General features: G+C 36.9%; 1 protein-coding gene across 2 annotated transcripts in view; it reads left to right on the forward strand.

Annotated features, from left to right (window-relative positions):
- The window catches only part of RO60 (Ro60, Y RNA binding protein), a 31,093-nt gene that overhangs the window by 3,750 nt on the left and 11,465 nt on the right, over window positions 1–15,878 (forward strand). The window contains exons 2-5 of one of the 2 annotated variants that reach the window (XM_037014068.2): window positions 10,294–10,893; window positions 13,943–14,163; window positions 14,622–14,768; window positions 15,021–15,158. In XM_037014068.2, the coding sequence (XP_036869963.1) occupies window positions 10,314–10,893; window positions 13,943–14,163; window positions 14,622–14,768; window positions 15,021–15,158 (1,086 nt within the window). In that variant the 5' untranslated portion in view covers window positions 10,294–10,313. The remainder of the gene's footprint in view (window positions 1–10,293; window positions 10,894–13,942; window positions 14,164–14,621; window positions 14,769–15,020; window positions 15,159–15,878) is intronic. The other variant, XM_037014069.2, reaches the window with a different exon arrangement.

Here is a 15,878-nt window from a genome sequence, read left to right on the forward strand (position 1 = left end):
GAACCATGGACAAAAACCAGATATTCTTTATTATACTTGTGTCTTTCACCTGGCCAATTGTAAAGTTAATTTGTATATCAGCACTCTGTGAAAAGGACAATACTCTGGAACATGCTGCCTTTCTATTTTTCTTATTTCACTTTAAAAATTTGACTCTGGGAAATTTACACAAGCAAGTAGAGAGACGCTGTAGCTGTTAATGATGTGATGTGTTCCACTGTTGTGTATTGTACCCTGGAAAGTATGGTCACAGAAGCATATGAAAAGTGGAGCAGTTTCTCCTACATAAATATTGAAAGGGTTTGTCTTCATGGTTGTCACTAATAAAATATACAAAGGGAAGAATCTATTGTTACAGCTATGAATAAGTACTAAGTTCATTTCTTATAATAGGGATTACAAGGATTGCATTTAGGGATTTCTCTCTTAGACATCTCTAGATTTAAAAGTTCATTTTGCTGCTTGCTCTGCAAAAGATACTTGAATATCTAGTATATTAGGAAAACAGATGCTATTCTCAGATAACGTTTTTACTCTGTACTCATTACTTGCTCTTTGTAACTTTCATATTCTATTTTTATTGATTGTATTTCCATTACCTACACATAGTATATTTATTATTATATTCTGATTACAGAATTATCTTAAAGGTTTGAATTATGTTTTTAATTGCCCACATTGAGAGTCATTTTCTAAATTTGTTACATGAAAGAAGAAACAGTCATGCATAATTTTAGACAGATGGTTCAGAAAAATCAACTTTAGTGCTGCTTAGTTATCCCTAAGTATATATTACTAATTACGGGAAAGTGGTATTCTAGGTGAGGAGGAAGAATATACAAATAAGACCTGGTTCCTGTGCTCAAAGGAACTCACGATGTTAGATACACATGCTCACAAAGAGTAACATAAGAGAAAGAATTTGGAGGGGAGGGGATTTTGAGTTGGAAATGGGACCTTTAAATCTCACTATTTAGACCTTGGTGTAACGGAAAGCTGGTGTGGAATAAGCTGATACTGAAGTCATTTCAATACTATTCACCTAACAAAACTAGTAAGCAAGAATAGCCATGTACCACTAGAGTTTTTTTTTTTTTAAAGCTAAAAAACAGCTAGCAATGGCAGTGTAATATAAATAATAATATATTTTATTATAAAATAATGTAAAATTTTCTACTGGAATTAGCAACTAATGTATCAATCTTTGAGAAGCCTGTTAGTCTAATAACAATTTTTTGGTTTGAAAGGCAGAGAGGTAAAAGCCATATTGAAAAGGGGGTAAGAATCTATAGGAAAAGCATCATCCTCTACAGCGGGAGTTCAGCCTGTGCTTCACTCAGCAGCTGTGAATCAGTCTGTAATGAACAATATACTGATCAGTGATCTCTGACACCACCTGAGGCCTAGGCCTGCACTCACATAAGTTCCTTTATACTAGAGCTTTATTTGAAATATTGATGCTGGTATTTCCAACACAATTCAAATCACTGCCCGCCTCAGGCACATTCAAAATGTGAGGCTCTTCACTCTCCCATGCATTTAGCCCTTCACAATTATGTCTTCTCCTCTCTGAGACCCAATCATTCCCTTACGTACCAGCCTTATGTAGGGAACTCGTTGGGAACTCATTAATTTCCTCATTCCTCTGTCTCCCTCACACCTATATTCACGTTTAATGATGGAGACAACTTTTTTTGCTGACAGTGGAACAGTCGTGACTTATCCTAAAGCTCATTCTGACCCACGTCTTTTGGGGATCTCATTCCCTGGGTAATGCCCTTTCCTCTCCTTTTTGTCTCTTCACATTGAATCTTTCAACCTCAACCTCAATGTCTTCTCACCTAAAAAGGTAAAAAGACTTTTAACTCCCAACCTCTCTCTTACCTTACCTTTATAACTGTGCTCCTGTTAAAGAGTAGTCTACCTGTGAAGTCTCTTCCTCAATGCATAAACTCCTAATCTCACTGTAATCAAGCTGTTTGCACTCTACAGCAATTGCCTTTCTTCGCTTTTCCTGTTTGTTAAACCCCATGGTCGTTTTCCAGCCTTATTTTACGACATTCACTCCTTGAAATTCTCTTGGTCATCCATGAGACCACTCTTTGGCGGTTCTCTTTAAGTCTATGTCCCCCTCTTTCACTTACTCCTTTGTAGGCTCTTCTCCCTAGCACTTATTAATCACCAGGATTCCTTCCTTAGCCGTCTGTACAATATATAAACACACTCAAACTCATATCATCTTCAAAACAATTTCTTTTACCTTGTATTCCTCTTTAACCTACTACCTTACCTGTCAACATTTCCTTATAGCTGTGCCAGTATACTTAGATAGTTCCATTTCTAAAATCTAATAATACAGAGAAAGATGTCAAAAACACATTCTGGAATGCCTTTCTCCAAACTTTATATTCTAGTTTTACAGTTTGCCTTCCGTACACAAGTCTTCTAAGATTATTGGAACATTATTTTATCCTCTGCTCATTCACAGTACTTTTTTTTTTTTTTACTTTTATTAAGGTATTATTGATATACACTCTTAGGAAGGTTTCACAATAAAAAACAATGTGGTTACTACATTTACCCATTATCAAGTCCCCATCCATACCCCAAAGCAGTCACTGTCCATCAGTGTAGTAAGATGCCACAGATTCACTATTTGCCTTCTCTGCTACCCTGTTTTCCCCATGACACCCCAGATCATAAGTACTAAACATAATACCCTTCAATCCACTTCTCTGTCCCTCCCCACCCACCCTGCCACACCCCTCCCCTTTAAAGATAACCACTAGTTCGATCTTGGAGTCTCTGAGTCTGCTGCTATGTTGTTCCTTAAGTTGTGCTTTGTTGTTATACTCCACAAATGAGGGAAATCATTTGACAATAGTCTTTCTCCACCTGGCTTATTTCACTGAACATAATATCCTCCAGATCCATCCATGTTGTTGCAAATGGATTTGTTTCTTAAGGCTGAATAGTATTGCATTGTGTATATGTACCACATCTTTATCCATTCATCTACTGATGGACAGGTTGCTTCCATATCTTGGTTATTGTAAATAGTGCTGCGATAAACATAGGGGTGCATATGTCTTTTTGAATCTGACAAGTTGTATTCTTTGGATAAATTCCAAGGAGTGGGATACCCTGGTCAAATGGTATTTTTATTTTTAGTTTTTTTGAAGAACCTCCATATTGCTTTCCACAATGGTTGAACTAGCTTACATTCCTATCAACAGTGTAGGAGGGTTCCCCTTTCTCTGCATCCTCACCAGCACTTGTTGTTCTTAGGCTTTTCGATGCTGGCCATCCTTACTGGTGTGAGGTGATATCTCACTGTGGTTTTAATTTGCATTTCCCTTATGATTAGTGATGTGGAGCATTTTTCATGTGTCTGTTGGCCATCTGAATTTCTTCTTTGGAGAACTGCCTCTTCATATTCTCTGCCCATTTTTTAATCAGGTTATTTGCTTTTTGGGTGTTGAGGCATGTAAGTTCTTTTTATATTTTGGATGTTAACCCCTTGTCGGATATGTCCTTTACAAATATATTCTCCCATACTGTCAGATGCCTTTTTGTTTTGTTGATGGTGTCCTTTGCCGTACAGAAACTTTTTAGTTTGATGTTGTCCCATGTGTTCATTTTTGCTTTTGTTTACCTTGCTCGAGGAGATGCATTCAGGAAGAAGTTGCTCATGCTTATATTCAGGAGATTTTTGCCTATGTTTTCTTCTGAGAGTTTTATGGTTTCATGACTTACATTCAGGTCTTTGATCCATTTCGAGTTTACTTTTGTGTATGTGGTTAAACAATAATCCAGTTTCATTCTCTTGCATGTGGCTGTCGTTTTGCCAACACCAACTGTTGAAGAGGCTTTCCTTTCCCCATTGTATGTCCATGGCTCCTTTATCATATATTAATTGACCATACATGGTTGGGTTTATATCAGGCCTCTCTACTCTGTTCCATTGGTCTGTGGGTCTGTTCTTACGCCAGTACCAAATTGTCTTGATTACTATGGCTTTGTAGTAGAGCTTGAAGTTGGGGAGAATAATTCCCTGAGCTTTATTCTTCCTTCTCAGGATTGCTTTGGCTATTTGGGGTCTTTTGTGGTTTCATATTAATTTTAGAATGATTTTCTCTAGTTTGTTGAAGAATTTTATTGGTATTTTGATAGAAATTGCATTAAATCTGTAGATTGCTTTAGGCAGGATGGCCATTTTGACAATATTTATTCTTCCTATCCATGAGCACGGAATGTGTTTCCATTTATTGGTATCTTTAATTTCTCTGATGAGTGTCTTGTAGTTTTTGTGGTATAGATCTTTCACTTCCTTGGTTACGTTTATTCCTAGGTATTTTATTCTTTTTGATGCAATCATGAGTGGAATTGTTTTCCTGATTTGTCTTTCTGTTAGTTCATTGTTAGTGTATAGGATTGCCACAGATTTCTGTGTATTAATTTTGTATCCTGTAACTTTGCTGAATTCAGATATTAGATCTAGTAGTTTGAGAGTGAATTCTTTAGGGTTTTTGATGTACAATATCATGTCATCTGCAAACATGGACAGTTTAACTTCTTCCTTGCCAATCTGGATGCCTTTTATTTCTTTGTGTTGACTGATTGCCATGGCTAGGACCTGCAGGACTGTGTTGAATAGAAGTGGGGAGAGTGGGCATTCTTGTCTTGTTCCCGATCTTAAAGGAAAAACTTTCACCTTCTCACTGTTAAGTATGATGTTGGCTGTGGGTTTGTCATATATGGCCTTTATTATGTTGAGGTTCTTGCCCTCTATTCCCATTTTGTTGAGAGTTTTTATAATGAATGGATGTTGAATTTTGTCAAGTGCTTTTTCAGCATCTATGGAGATGTTCATGTGGTTTTTGTCCTTTCTGTTGATGATCTGTGGTGGATGATGTTGATGGATTTTCGAATGTTGTACCATACTTGCATCCCTGGAATAAGTCCTCCTTGATCATGATGGATGATCTGTTTGATGTATTTTTGAATTCAGTTTGCTAATATTTTGTTGAGTATTTTTGCATCTATGTTCATCAGGGATATTGGTCTGTATTTTTCTTTTTGTGGTGTCTTTGCCTGGTTTTGGTATTAGAGTGATGCTGGCCTCATAGAATGAGTTTGGAAGTATTCCCTCTTCTACTCTTTGGAAAACTTTAAGAAGATTGGGTCTTAGGTGTTCATTAAATGTTTGATAAAATTCAGCGGTGAAGCCATCTGGTACAGGAGTTTTGTTCTTACGGAGGTTTTTTATTACCAGTTCAGTTTCATTGCTGGTGATTGTTCTGTTCAGATTTTCTGTTTCTTTCTGGGTCAGCCTTGGAAGGTTGTATTTTTCTAGAAATATGTCTGTTTCTTCTAGGTTATCCCATTTGTTAACATGTAATTTTTCATAGGATTCTCTAATAATTCTTTGTATTTCTGTGGTGTCAGTAGTGATTTTTCCTTTCTCATTTCTGATTCTGTTTATGTGAGTAGACTCTCTTTTTCTTGTTAAGTCTGGCTAGGGGGTTATCTATTTTGTTTATTTTCTCAAAGAACCAGCTCTTGCTTTCATTGATTTATTTCTATTGTTTTACTCTTCTCAATTTTACATATTTCTGCTCTAATTTTTATTATATCCCTTCTACTGACTTTGGGTCTCATTTGTTCTTTTTCTACTTCGTTAATTGTGAGTTTAGACTGTTCATATGGGATTGTTCTTCTTTCCTGAGGTACGCCTGTATTGCAGTATACTTTCCTCTCAGCACGGCCTTCACTGCATCCTACAGGATTTGTGGTGTTGAATTATTGTTGTCATTTGTCTCTATATATTGCTTGATCTCTGTTTTTATTTGGTCATTGATCCATTGGTTATTTAGGAGCATGTTGTGAAACCACCATGTGTTTGTGGGATTTTTCATTTTCTTTGCTTAGCTTATTTCTAGTTTCATACCTTTGTGATCTGAGAAACTGGTTGGTACAATTTCAATCTTTTTTAATTTACTGAGGCTTTTTTTGGCCTAGTATATTATCTGGTCTTGAAAATGTTCCATGTGTACTTGGGAAGAATGTGTAGTCTGCTGTTTTTTGGATGTAGAGTTCTGTAGATGTCTGTTTTGTCCATCTGTTCCAATGTGTTGTTCAGTGCCTCTGTCTCCTTACTTATTTTCTTTCTGGTTCATCTGTCCTTCAGAGTGAGTGGAGTGTTGAAGTCTCCTAGAATAAATGCATTACATTCTATTTCCCCTTTTAATTCTGTTAGTATTTGTTTCACATATGTAGGTGCTCCTGTGTTGGATGCATAGATATTTGTAATGTTTATGTCTTCTTGTTGAATTGACCCTTTTATCATTATGTAAAGTCCTTCTTTGTCTCTTGTGACTTTCTTTGTCTCTTGTGACTTTGTTTTGAAGTCTATTTTGTCTGATACAAGTACTGCAGCTCCTGTTTTTTTCTCCCTATTAGTTGCATGAAATATCTTTTTCAATCCCTTCACTTTTAGTCTGTGTATGTCTTTGGGTTTAAAGTAAGTCTCTTGTAGGCAGCATATAGATGGGTCTTGTTTTTTTATCCATTCAGTGACTCTGTGTCTTTTGATTGGTGCATTCAGACCACTTAAATAATTTAGGATTATCGATATGTACGTATTTATTGCCATTGCAGGCTTTAGATTTGTGGTTACCAAAGGTTCAAGGTTAACTTCCTTACTATCTAAGAGTCTAACTTAACTTACTATGCTCTTACAAACACAGTCTAAAGGTTCTTTTCTTTTTTTCCTACTTTTTCTTCCTCCTCCATTCTTTATATATTAGTTATCATATTCTGTATTCTTTGTCTATCCCTTGATTGACTTTGGGGATAGTTCATTTAATTTTGCATTTGCTTAGTGTAAGATAAATTCTAGCCGAAATAAGCAGGCGACAAGAGGCAACAAAGGACCAGGCAGTTTATTTGAGCGCAATTCCCGGGTGATGTTCCGTGGTCTGAAACACAGGCCAGGGAAGTCACACCCTTATAAGGGGTTAGGAGGGGAAGGAGTGGGCAAGCTATCCTAGGGGGCGTGGAGAGGTATGATTAGCTAAAGGTGACATAATAGACAACTAGAAACTTTTTTTCCTTCCAAGAGGGAGGAGGCTGACATCTGGGTCTTAGTTGGCACATCAGAAGGATGGAATTCAGGAAGAGCTGTCCCCTTTCCATATAAGGCACAGACCTTGGGGTCTGGTCTTTTCTTCTTTTATGGTATCTCTCTGTTCTGTTTGCATGTCCTTGTTATTCCTTCCTCCAGCCTAACACTTAGTAATTAGCTGTTCTACTTTCTTTACTGTGGTTTTATTACCTCTAGTGACAGCTATTAAAATTTAGGAATACTTCCATCTATAGCAATCTCTCCAAAATAGACTGTAGAGATGGTTTGTGGGAGGTAAATTCTCTCAGCTTTTGCTTATCTGGAAATTGTTTAATCCCTCCTTCAAATTTAAATGATAATCTTGTTGGATAAAGTAATCTTGGTTCAAGGCCCTTCTGCTTCATTGCATGAAATACATCATGCCACTCCCTTCTGGCCTGTAAGGTTGTTTCTGCTGAGAAGTCTGATGTTGTTAGCCTGTTGGGCTTTCCTTTGTATGTGATCTTATTTCTCTCTCAGGCTGCTTTTAGGAGTCTGTCCTTATCCTTGATCTTTGCCATTTTAATTACTATATGTCTTGCTGTTATCTTCCTTGGGTCCCCTGTGTTGGGAGATCTGTGCACCTCCATGGTCTGTAAGACTATCTTCCCCAGATTGGGGAAGTTTTCAGCAATTACCTCCTCAAAGACACTTTCTTCCCTTTTCTTTCTCTCTCTTCTTCTGGTACGCCTATAATGTGAATATCGTTCCATTTGGATTGGTCACACAGTTCTCTCAGTATTCTTTCATTCCTAGAGATCCTTTTTTCTCTCTGTGCCTCAGCTTCTTTGTATTCCTCTTCTCTAGTTTCTATTTGGTTTATCGTCTCCTCCACTGTATCCAGTCTGCTTTTAATACCCTCCATTGTGCTCTTTACGAGTGGATATCCGACCAGAATTCATTCCTGAGTTATTGACTATCTTTCTGTACCTCCATGAGCATGTTAATGATTTTTATTTTGAACTCCCTTTCATGAAGAGTCATGAGGTCTATGTCATTTAAATCTTCCTCAGGAGTTATATTAATAATTTTACTCTGAACCAAGTTCCTTTGGCATTTCATATTTGTATATGGTGCCCTCTAGTGCCCAGAAGTTTTACTCCCTGGAGCTGCCCTGTCCCTGAAGCAATGTCAGGGGTTGCAGGGGAGTTGTATTGGTGTCTGGGGGGAGGAAAGAGCTGTTTCCTGCTTCCCGGCTGCTATGCCTGTCTCCACTGCTTGAACCAGTGGGCTGAGCACACAGGTATAAGACTCTATGCTCTGGGTTCGTAGTTGCTGTAGACAGATCTTCCCTCTGGCTGGCCTAATGCCAGGGTGGGGTTTGCCAGTTTGCGAGCTGGGTGGGGCTGGCCGGGAGAAAGGCGCATTAGGTTGCCTATCATGAAGGGGTCCTTGGAGCTGTGTAGGCAGCCAGGGAGCTGGAGCACCTGAAGATTGTGAAAGCTCCCAACCTGCTGGGCAGAGTGCACCCAGACAATTTTGTCTACCTGTCCTTTTTCCTGAGCAGTAAGCTCTGTGCAATCCTTGCCCCTTTAGCAGCCCTCTTGCTAAGGGCTTCCTTGTTAGGAAGTCTCTCAGACTGCCTGCCTTTCTTTTGTCCCAGAGCAGCTGGATATGGATCCCTGCTTTTCACAAGCAGCTGGAATCTCAGTCTCTCCAGGAATTCTGCCTGTATTAGCTTTCCAGCCCCCAAATCACAAGAGTATCATGCAGGCACCATGAAATGTAGGTTTGTGCTCCCAGAACAGATCTCTGGAGTTAGGTATTCAGCAATCCCAGGCCTCCAGTCCCTCCCAACTCCCTTTCTCTTCCTCCTGCCAGTGAGCTGTGGTGGGAGAAGAGCTTGGGTCCTGCCTGGGCCACAGCTTTAGTACGTTACCCTGTTCCGTGAGGTCTGCTCTTTTCTCCAGGTATATGCAGTCTGGCACAGTCCTCTTTCCTGTTCTTTCAGGATTAGTTGTATTAATTATATTTTCATATTACATGTGGTTTTAGGAGGAAGCCTCTGTCTCACCTCTCACACTGCCATCTTTAATCCCTTCTGTCTCATGGTACTTTTCTACTAGAGCACTTAATTACAGTCTGCTTTATAATGCATGTATTTCCACATCACCAAATAAAAGGTGGTTTTTCAAGAGGCAGGGAAAAAATTACCTTTTTAAATGAAATGGCTCCTTTGTGTCTTACATGGTATGCAGTAAATACTGGTTAAATTTTTGTTGTAGGACAGCTCCAGGTTGCTTGATGATATCAAGGACTTAGATTCCTGCTTTTTTTCTTAAATTTTTTTCCCCATTCTGCCACTTTTTTATAAAGTGTGGCTCAGAGTGTCTGCCGTCACTTCACACGTCACCTACAAATGAATGTTTCATGGCAGAAATGGGAACATTCCTTTTTACGAGCCCAAGCCCCCTTTTAAGAGTGAAGGAAAACATCAGAAGTATTCCCAGCCGACTTACCATGTCACATTGGACAGAGATGTGATACAAGCCCACTGCCTATACAAGTCACATGGCTAGAGGAATGAGAGCATCACCTGGAAACTTCAGTACAGATGCTTAAGCCGCACACCAGACATATTCAAGAAAGAAGGTTTTTGGCAGGGGGAGCCCACCATTCTATGATTTAAGTAGCACTTCAAATAATTTTGATGCACAGAGTTTGAGAACCACTGGCTTAGAACAATCAAAATTCATCCCTTGGGACCGGGGAAAGGCCTTGCCTCCTCTGAAGGATATTACTGCCAAGAAGAGGATAAAAGAAAAGGGGAGGGAAGGAATGGGTGCTGGATACGCAACCAAAAATGTCTACAAAGTTACTCTGAGAGTGAAGGGAATAAGATCTTCCTTAGAGTCAGCTACTTCTTCTGCCCTCTCTACCCATTCTGTCCTCTTCTCTGAGCCCCCAGACTCCATGCTGAATTGCCTACTTAATCTCTGAAGCAAAAAAAAAAATGTACCTCAAAAATGAACTTCTAGTTGTTGATTTTGATTATCATACCACCACTTACTGAGCTTAAAAAATATTAAAAGATTTTAAGGCAGATTTCAGTAAGCATAGTTAAATAAATATTGTTTTCCTTTTTATAATTTTACTGTTTAGCTGCATAACATTTTGCTTTTTGATAGGTTTCCTAAAAGACAGAAAAATGGAAGAATCAGTAAACCAAATGCAACCACTGAATGAGAAGCAGATAGCCAATTCTGAAGATGGATTTGTTTGGCAAGTTACTGACATGAATCGACTACACCGGTTCTTGTGTTTTGGTTCTGAAGGTGGAACTTATTATATCAAAGAACAGAAATTGGGCCTTGAAAATGCTGAAGCTTTAATTAGATTGATTGAAGAAGGCAGAGGGTGTGAAGTGATACAGGAAATAAAGTCATTTAGTCAAGAAGGCAGAACCGTGAAGCAAGAGCCTATGCTTTTTGCACTAGCCATTTGTTCCCAGTGTTCTGACATAAGCACAAAACAAGCAGCATTTAAAGCTGTTGCTGAAGTTTGTCGCATTCCTACGCATCTCTTTACTTTTATCCAGTTTAAGAAGGACCTGAAGGAAAGCATGAAGTGTGGCATGTGGGGGCGTGCTCTTCGAAAGGCCATAGCAGACTGGTACAATGAGAAAGGGGGCATGGCCCTTGCTCTGGCAGTAACAAAGTATAAACAGAGGAATGGCTGGTCTCACAAAGATCTGTTACGATTGTCACATCTTAAACCTTCCAGTGAAGGTAAGCATGAGATCTTGCAGGGGTTGGGGCTGCAGATAAGCAATAAATAGCAAATTTCTATTTGATGTAAGACAATTGTATTTTCTAGAAAAAGCCTTTCATTCTCAAAACACATTAATCCAAATATGTTTAATGCCAGCCTTGAATTAAAATACCTACTACAGGCAGTCTAGACATTAATTATCAATAGTCAACTGACAGATTTATAGATTATTCTAAATTTTAAAATGTCACCATACTAACTAGATGCTCACCTGGGTGATTATGGACTATGAAAACGGCACAGAAAGTATTAAACTTGAATAAGCAAAACAACTAGCCAGTAGACAGCAGATAGCCAGGCTGTACTGCTCTAGCCCCTTATCATTTGTTCCCCTCTGTCTCCCTAGGTTCCATGGAACCTAAAGGCTACCTGAAGTAGTGCTGAACTTAACAGTTCAGGATCTTAATAGTCTCCAGTCAGCCATCCAGGGGCATCCAGGGGACATGGTAACAGAGCAGTTTTTCTGTGTCTATGGGAAGAGACTTATGAGAAGTTATGTCAGTTGGATCAGCAATAATTCCTTAGTCCTCATTAGAAGGGAAATAACAAAAAAATTCCAGTCAGATGTGTGAACATCCACAAAAATCAAGTCAAAAATTTTATCTTGTTACCTGAATTTGTATTTTTGGGGAAAAGCTCATCTTTTCATGTACCACTGGTTATTTGTATGTTTATGGATTACATTGATTTTTTGCCCTTTTACCCATTGAGTTGCTGTTCTCTTTAATATTTGATTGTAGTCACTATTCATTTAGCAAATGTTTATTTGAGGACCTACCATGGATGGGCACTGTTCTGAGAAACTAGGATACATTTATATAAGAATTAATAATTTATTACATATATTTCTCCCCCATTTTTTTTGTCTTTCAGTTTGTTTTATGTGGGGGGTGTTTTCTGGCACACTGAAATTCAGAATTTTAATGTAATCAAACGTATCTATATTTTCATTTGGTTTATGGTTTTTGTTTTATGTTAGCTATAGAAAGGTCTTTTTCACAAAAATCATTACCTGTGGGTTTTTTTCCCTAACATGGTTTAATTAAACTTATGTAAACCATGTAAACTTATGGTTTAATTTTTTTTTTTAAGTCATTGATCCAGGACAGGAAGAATGGAGGGATCTGGTTTTATTTATTTGTTTATCCAGCAGTACAATCTTGGTGTGTACTTAAATACTAGTTGTAGTAGAAAAAAATAGTTACTGAGTTTGTGCAAATAGGTATTCTGGGTTTTGAATCTTGGTCTATAAAATGAAGAATTGGTAGATATTTCCCAAACTTATACTCACACATAGGATTCGTTAAGTCTAAACTTTTTGAGAGCAGGACTCATACTTGAAACCTTGTAATAATAGCAATATGTCTACCTAGACTTCTCCAAGTGAAAAGAACGTGGAAACACTCTAAGCTATCAAATAAGTATTATTTTATACCTTAATTGAAAATGAATTAAAACAGATAAAACAAGTCAAAATGCAATTCAGTTAGTCAGGTATTTACTATTGTGGTCAGCACATTGTATTTGGGTAGGATAAAAATAATAAAACTGCCTTTAAGGAAGTTTTATTTTAGTTGAAAAGACAAAAAGACATGCTCACATGAGACATGTAATCATTTAAGACAATGTAAGATTTTGTACTGAAATCTGGAAGATAACCAAGGGTCATAATACTTACATATAAGTATTAACTTTTGATTAGATTATTTAGAATTCAGAATCTGTCTTAGAGATGCATTTTATTTGGCCTATACAATATTTTAGGGGAAAAATGAATTCTTTGTTAACATCACATTTAAAAAGTCAAAAGGCATCACATAAAAATTTGTATTTTGTAGCAGTAGACTCATAATAGACACTGAGAAGGGACTAGTGATTCCAAGGGAGAGGAGTTGGGATGGTTGGGGGAGAGGGGAAAGGGGATTAAGGGGCACAGTAATTTGTGATCACAATATAGGTTGGTCACGGGACAGTAGTACAGCACGGAGAAGGCAGTTGATGATTCTGTAACATCTTAACTAAGTTGATCTATAGTGTCTGCCCTGTAGTGGGTGAGGATTTGATAATATGGGTAACTGTTGAACCACTGTGTTGTTTATTTGAAACCAATGTAAGATTGTATAGCAATGATACTTCAATTAAAAATATATATATATCACAGCAAACAATGCAGAAACAAAAAAATCTTATTTTGTCTTTTGAAGTACATTTGTTTTATAACACTTAAGTCAATATCTCACTACATTTGGCAGGGCCTATTCTCTTCAGTTCACCACAGTCCTAAGCGCTCTTTTACATCACATGGCCCGTTTCATTTACTTATTTGCCATTTGCCTATCTTTCCTCTGTAGACCTTTGAATTTGACAACTCAGTCTCTTCCTTTTACAGAAGTGTAAACTAAGGGCTAGAACAATCACACGATCACTTATCGGCAGGCAGAGTACAGGCTACAACCCAAATTTCTTCAGCCTCCAGTCCAAAGCTCTTTTAACTATTAAAAGAAATTAGAGAAGAAATGAACACATTATTTCCTTTTCTAAATTTGACCTGTAATACTTTTTCAGCTATTAAAAAAAATTGCAGGTTACCTCTTCACTTCCACTTACTGTGCTATTCATAGAGCATTTTATTTAGCAGCTGAAAGGGACAGGTGAATATGTAATTAATTGATGTCTGTACTTCCAGTTGCACTGAGATTGCAGACCTCCGATAAGTTTTTTTTTAAAAAAAGCTCTATAATAAAATGACGTAGGCTATAGGAGTTTTTTTCTCCAACGTCTCATATTGAAACAGTTACAATGGAGTAAGCAAAATCAGTTGACTCCATTTGCTTTGCTTAAATGTGTTTGTTGTAGCAGGGAAGGGAACATTACAGTTTTGAAGAGTTAGCTCCTGTGTATCTACTATGCCAATAACAATGCATTCTTCATAAACATGTTCTGTTTTTCACCTGGTAATCCTACATGCCTTTTTTTATGCCTTTTCAATTTTTTATTTTGTTAAAGGACTTGCTGTTGTGACCAAATATATTACAAAGGGCTGGAAAGAAGTCAATGAATTGTATAAAGAAAAGGCACTTTCTGTGGAGACTGAAAAATTATTGAAGTATCTGGAGGCTGTAGAAAAAGTGAAGCGTACAAAAGATGAACTGGAAGTCATTCATCTAATAGAAGAGCATAGATTAGTTAGGGAACATCTTCTAACAAATCACTTAAAGTCTAAAGAGGTAAGTAAATTATGTTACATACAGCATGTGATTGAACATGAGTGATTAACATGTATTGAAAGGATAAACTTTGGATAACTATACATTTGTTTCAACAATAATTTAAAATATGTCATGTATTTTATGTTAAAATTTAACACAATGCCTAAATGTAGTTGGCATTCAGTGTGTCAGTTCCACTTCAGGTAATACGCTGGTTAATTTTCCTTGCTAATTAAAAAAACATAAACTGTTCTGTGTGGTTCCTTCATAAAATATATTTTCTTACTCTGGTAAACAAATTAATTTGATAATAAGCCTTTAACTAAGTCACAGAAATATTTACTTAGAAAATTCTCTGAACTGTAAAAGAACACCTTAGAGAACATATTAATACTATGATTGACACAGCTATAGCTATGTTATACTAATTCATTGCCCTTTAATTCCTTATATTTCTACCTATGTTATTGCAATAGGTATGGAAGGCTTTGTTACAAGAAATGCCTCTTACTGCATTACTAAGGAATCTAGGAAAGATGACTGCTATTTCAGTGCTTGAACCAGGAAATTCAGAAGTATCTTTAGTATGTGAAAAATTGTGTAATGAAAAACTTTTAAAAAAGGTAAGCATTACCTTCACTAGCTACTAGTAAAGTTGGCTCCTAAATTTTGGAATTGTAGTCCATGTACTTTTAGGTGGTATAAGACTTTTAATCATACCAAATTGTATTTTGACTGTGAAATCTAAGGTTAATATGTCATTTTTCTCTTTCCTTTATGAAATATATTAGCTGCAATAACAAAAATATGAGACATATAATTACTAGTGTTCATTTGAATTTTACATTTACTTTCTGTCTTTGTCTTGTTTCTAGGCTCGTATACATCCATTTCATGTTTTAATTGCATTAGAAACATATAAAACAGGTCATGGGCTCAGAGGAAAACTGAAGTGGTGCCCTGATGAAGAAATTTTGAAAGCATTGGATGCTGCTTTTTATAAAACATTTAAGGTAATGGTTTGATTTTTGTTTTAAAGCAAATGACCGGTTAGGACTTGGTATCATTCGTAAAAGTACATTTTAAAGATGATGTTAATAGTTTAACCATTTTTTATTAGATACTCATTTGTTTTTCCTTCATTCTTGTGAAGTTGGGTATATAATTTACATAGTAAGTTTATGTGTAAAGTATTTCTCATTTTGGGCAACAGCCAATTAAGATGGTTTGATAAATTCCAAACTACCAAATTTAAAGTTTTGCATTCCTGGGGAGTCGTTTGGCTTGGTCCTCTGTTCTGTTTTTCACAGTAATCAGTAGTGGACCTCCTCTGTCCTGATAAAAAGTCATTTTTAGGAATGGAACTATATCAGAATCAAAAGTTTAAATTTTTGGTTTTAAAATAGTTTTGCTATTAGCAAAATACTAAACCACATTAAGCAGCACATTAAAGGGATTATACAAATGAGACATCCTCAACATGCAAGGATGGTTCATTAAACAAAATCAGCCAATGTAATATATCATATTCATAGAATGAATGGATAGCCACATGATCATCTTAATGCAGAAAAGGCATTGACAAAATATCCTCTCATGATAATAACAATAAACTAGGAACAGAAGTAAACTTCCTAAGCCTGGTAAAGGCTATATATAAAAAATCCACAACTATTATACTAGTTGGTGAAAGATTGAAGTTTCTTCTCCTAAGATCAGAAATGAGATCTTAG

This window comes from Manis javanica, chromosome 14, assembly GCF_040802235.1.
Source record: "Manis javanica isolate MJ-LG chromosome 14, MJ_LKY, whole genome shotgun sequence".
Lineage (NCBI taxonomy): Eukaryota > Metazoa > Chordata > Mammalia > Pholidota > Manidae > Manis > Manis javanica.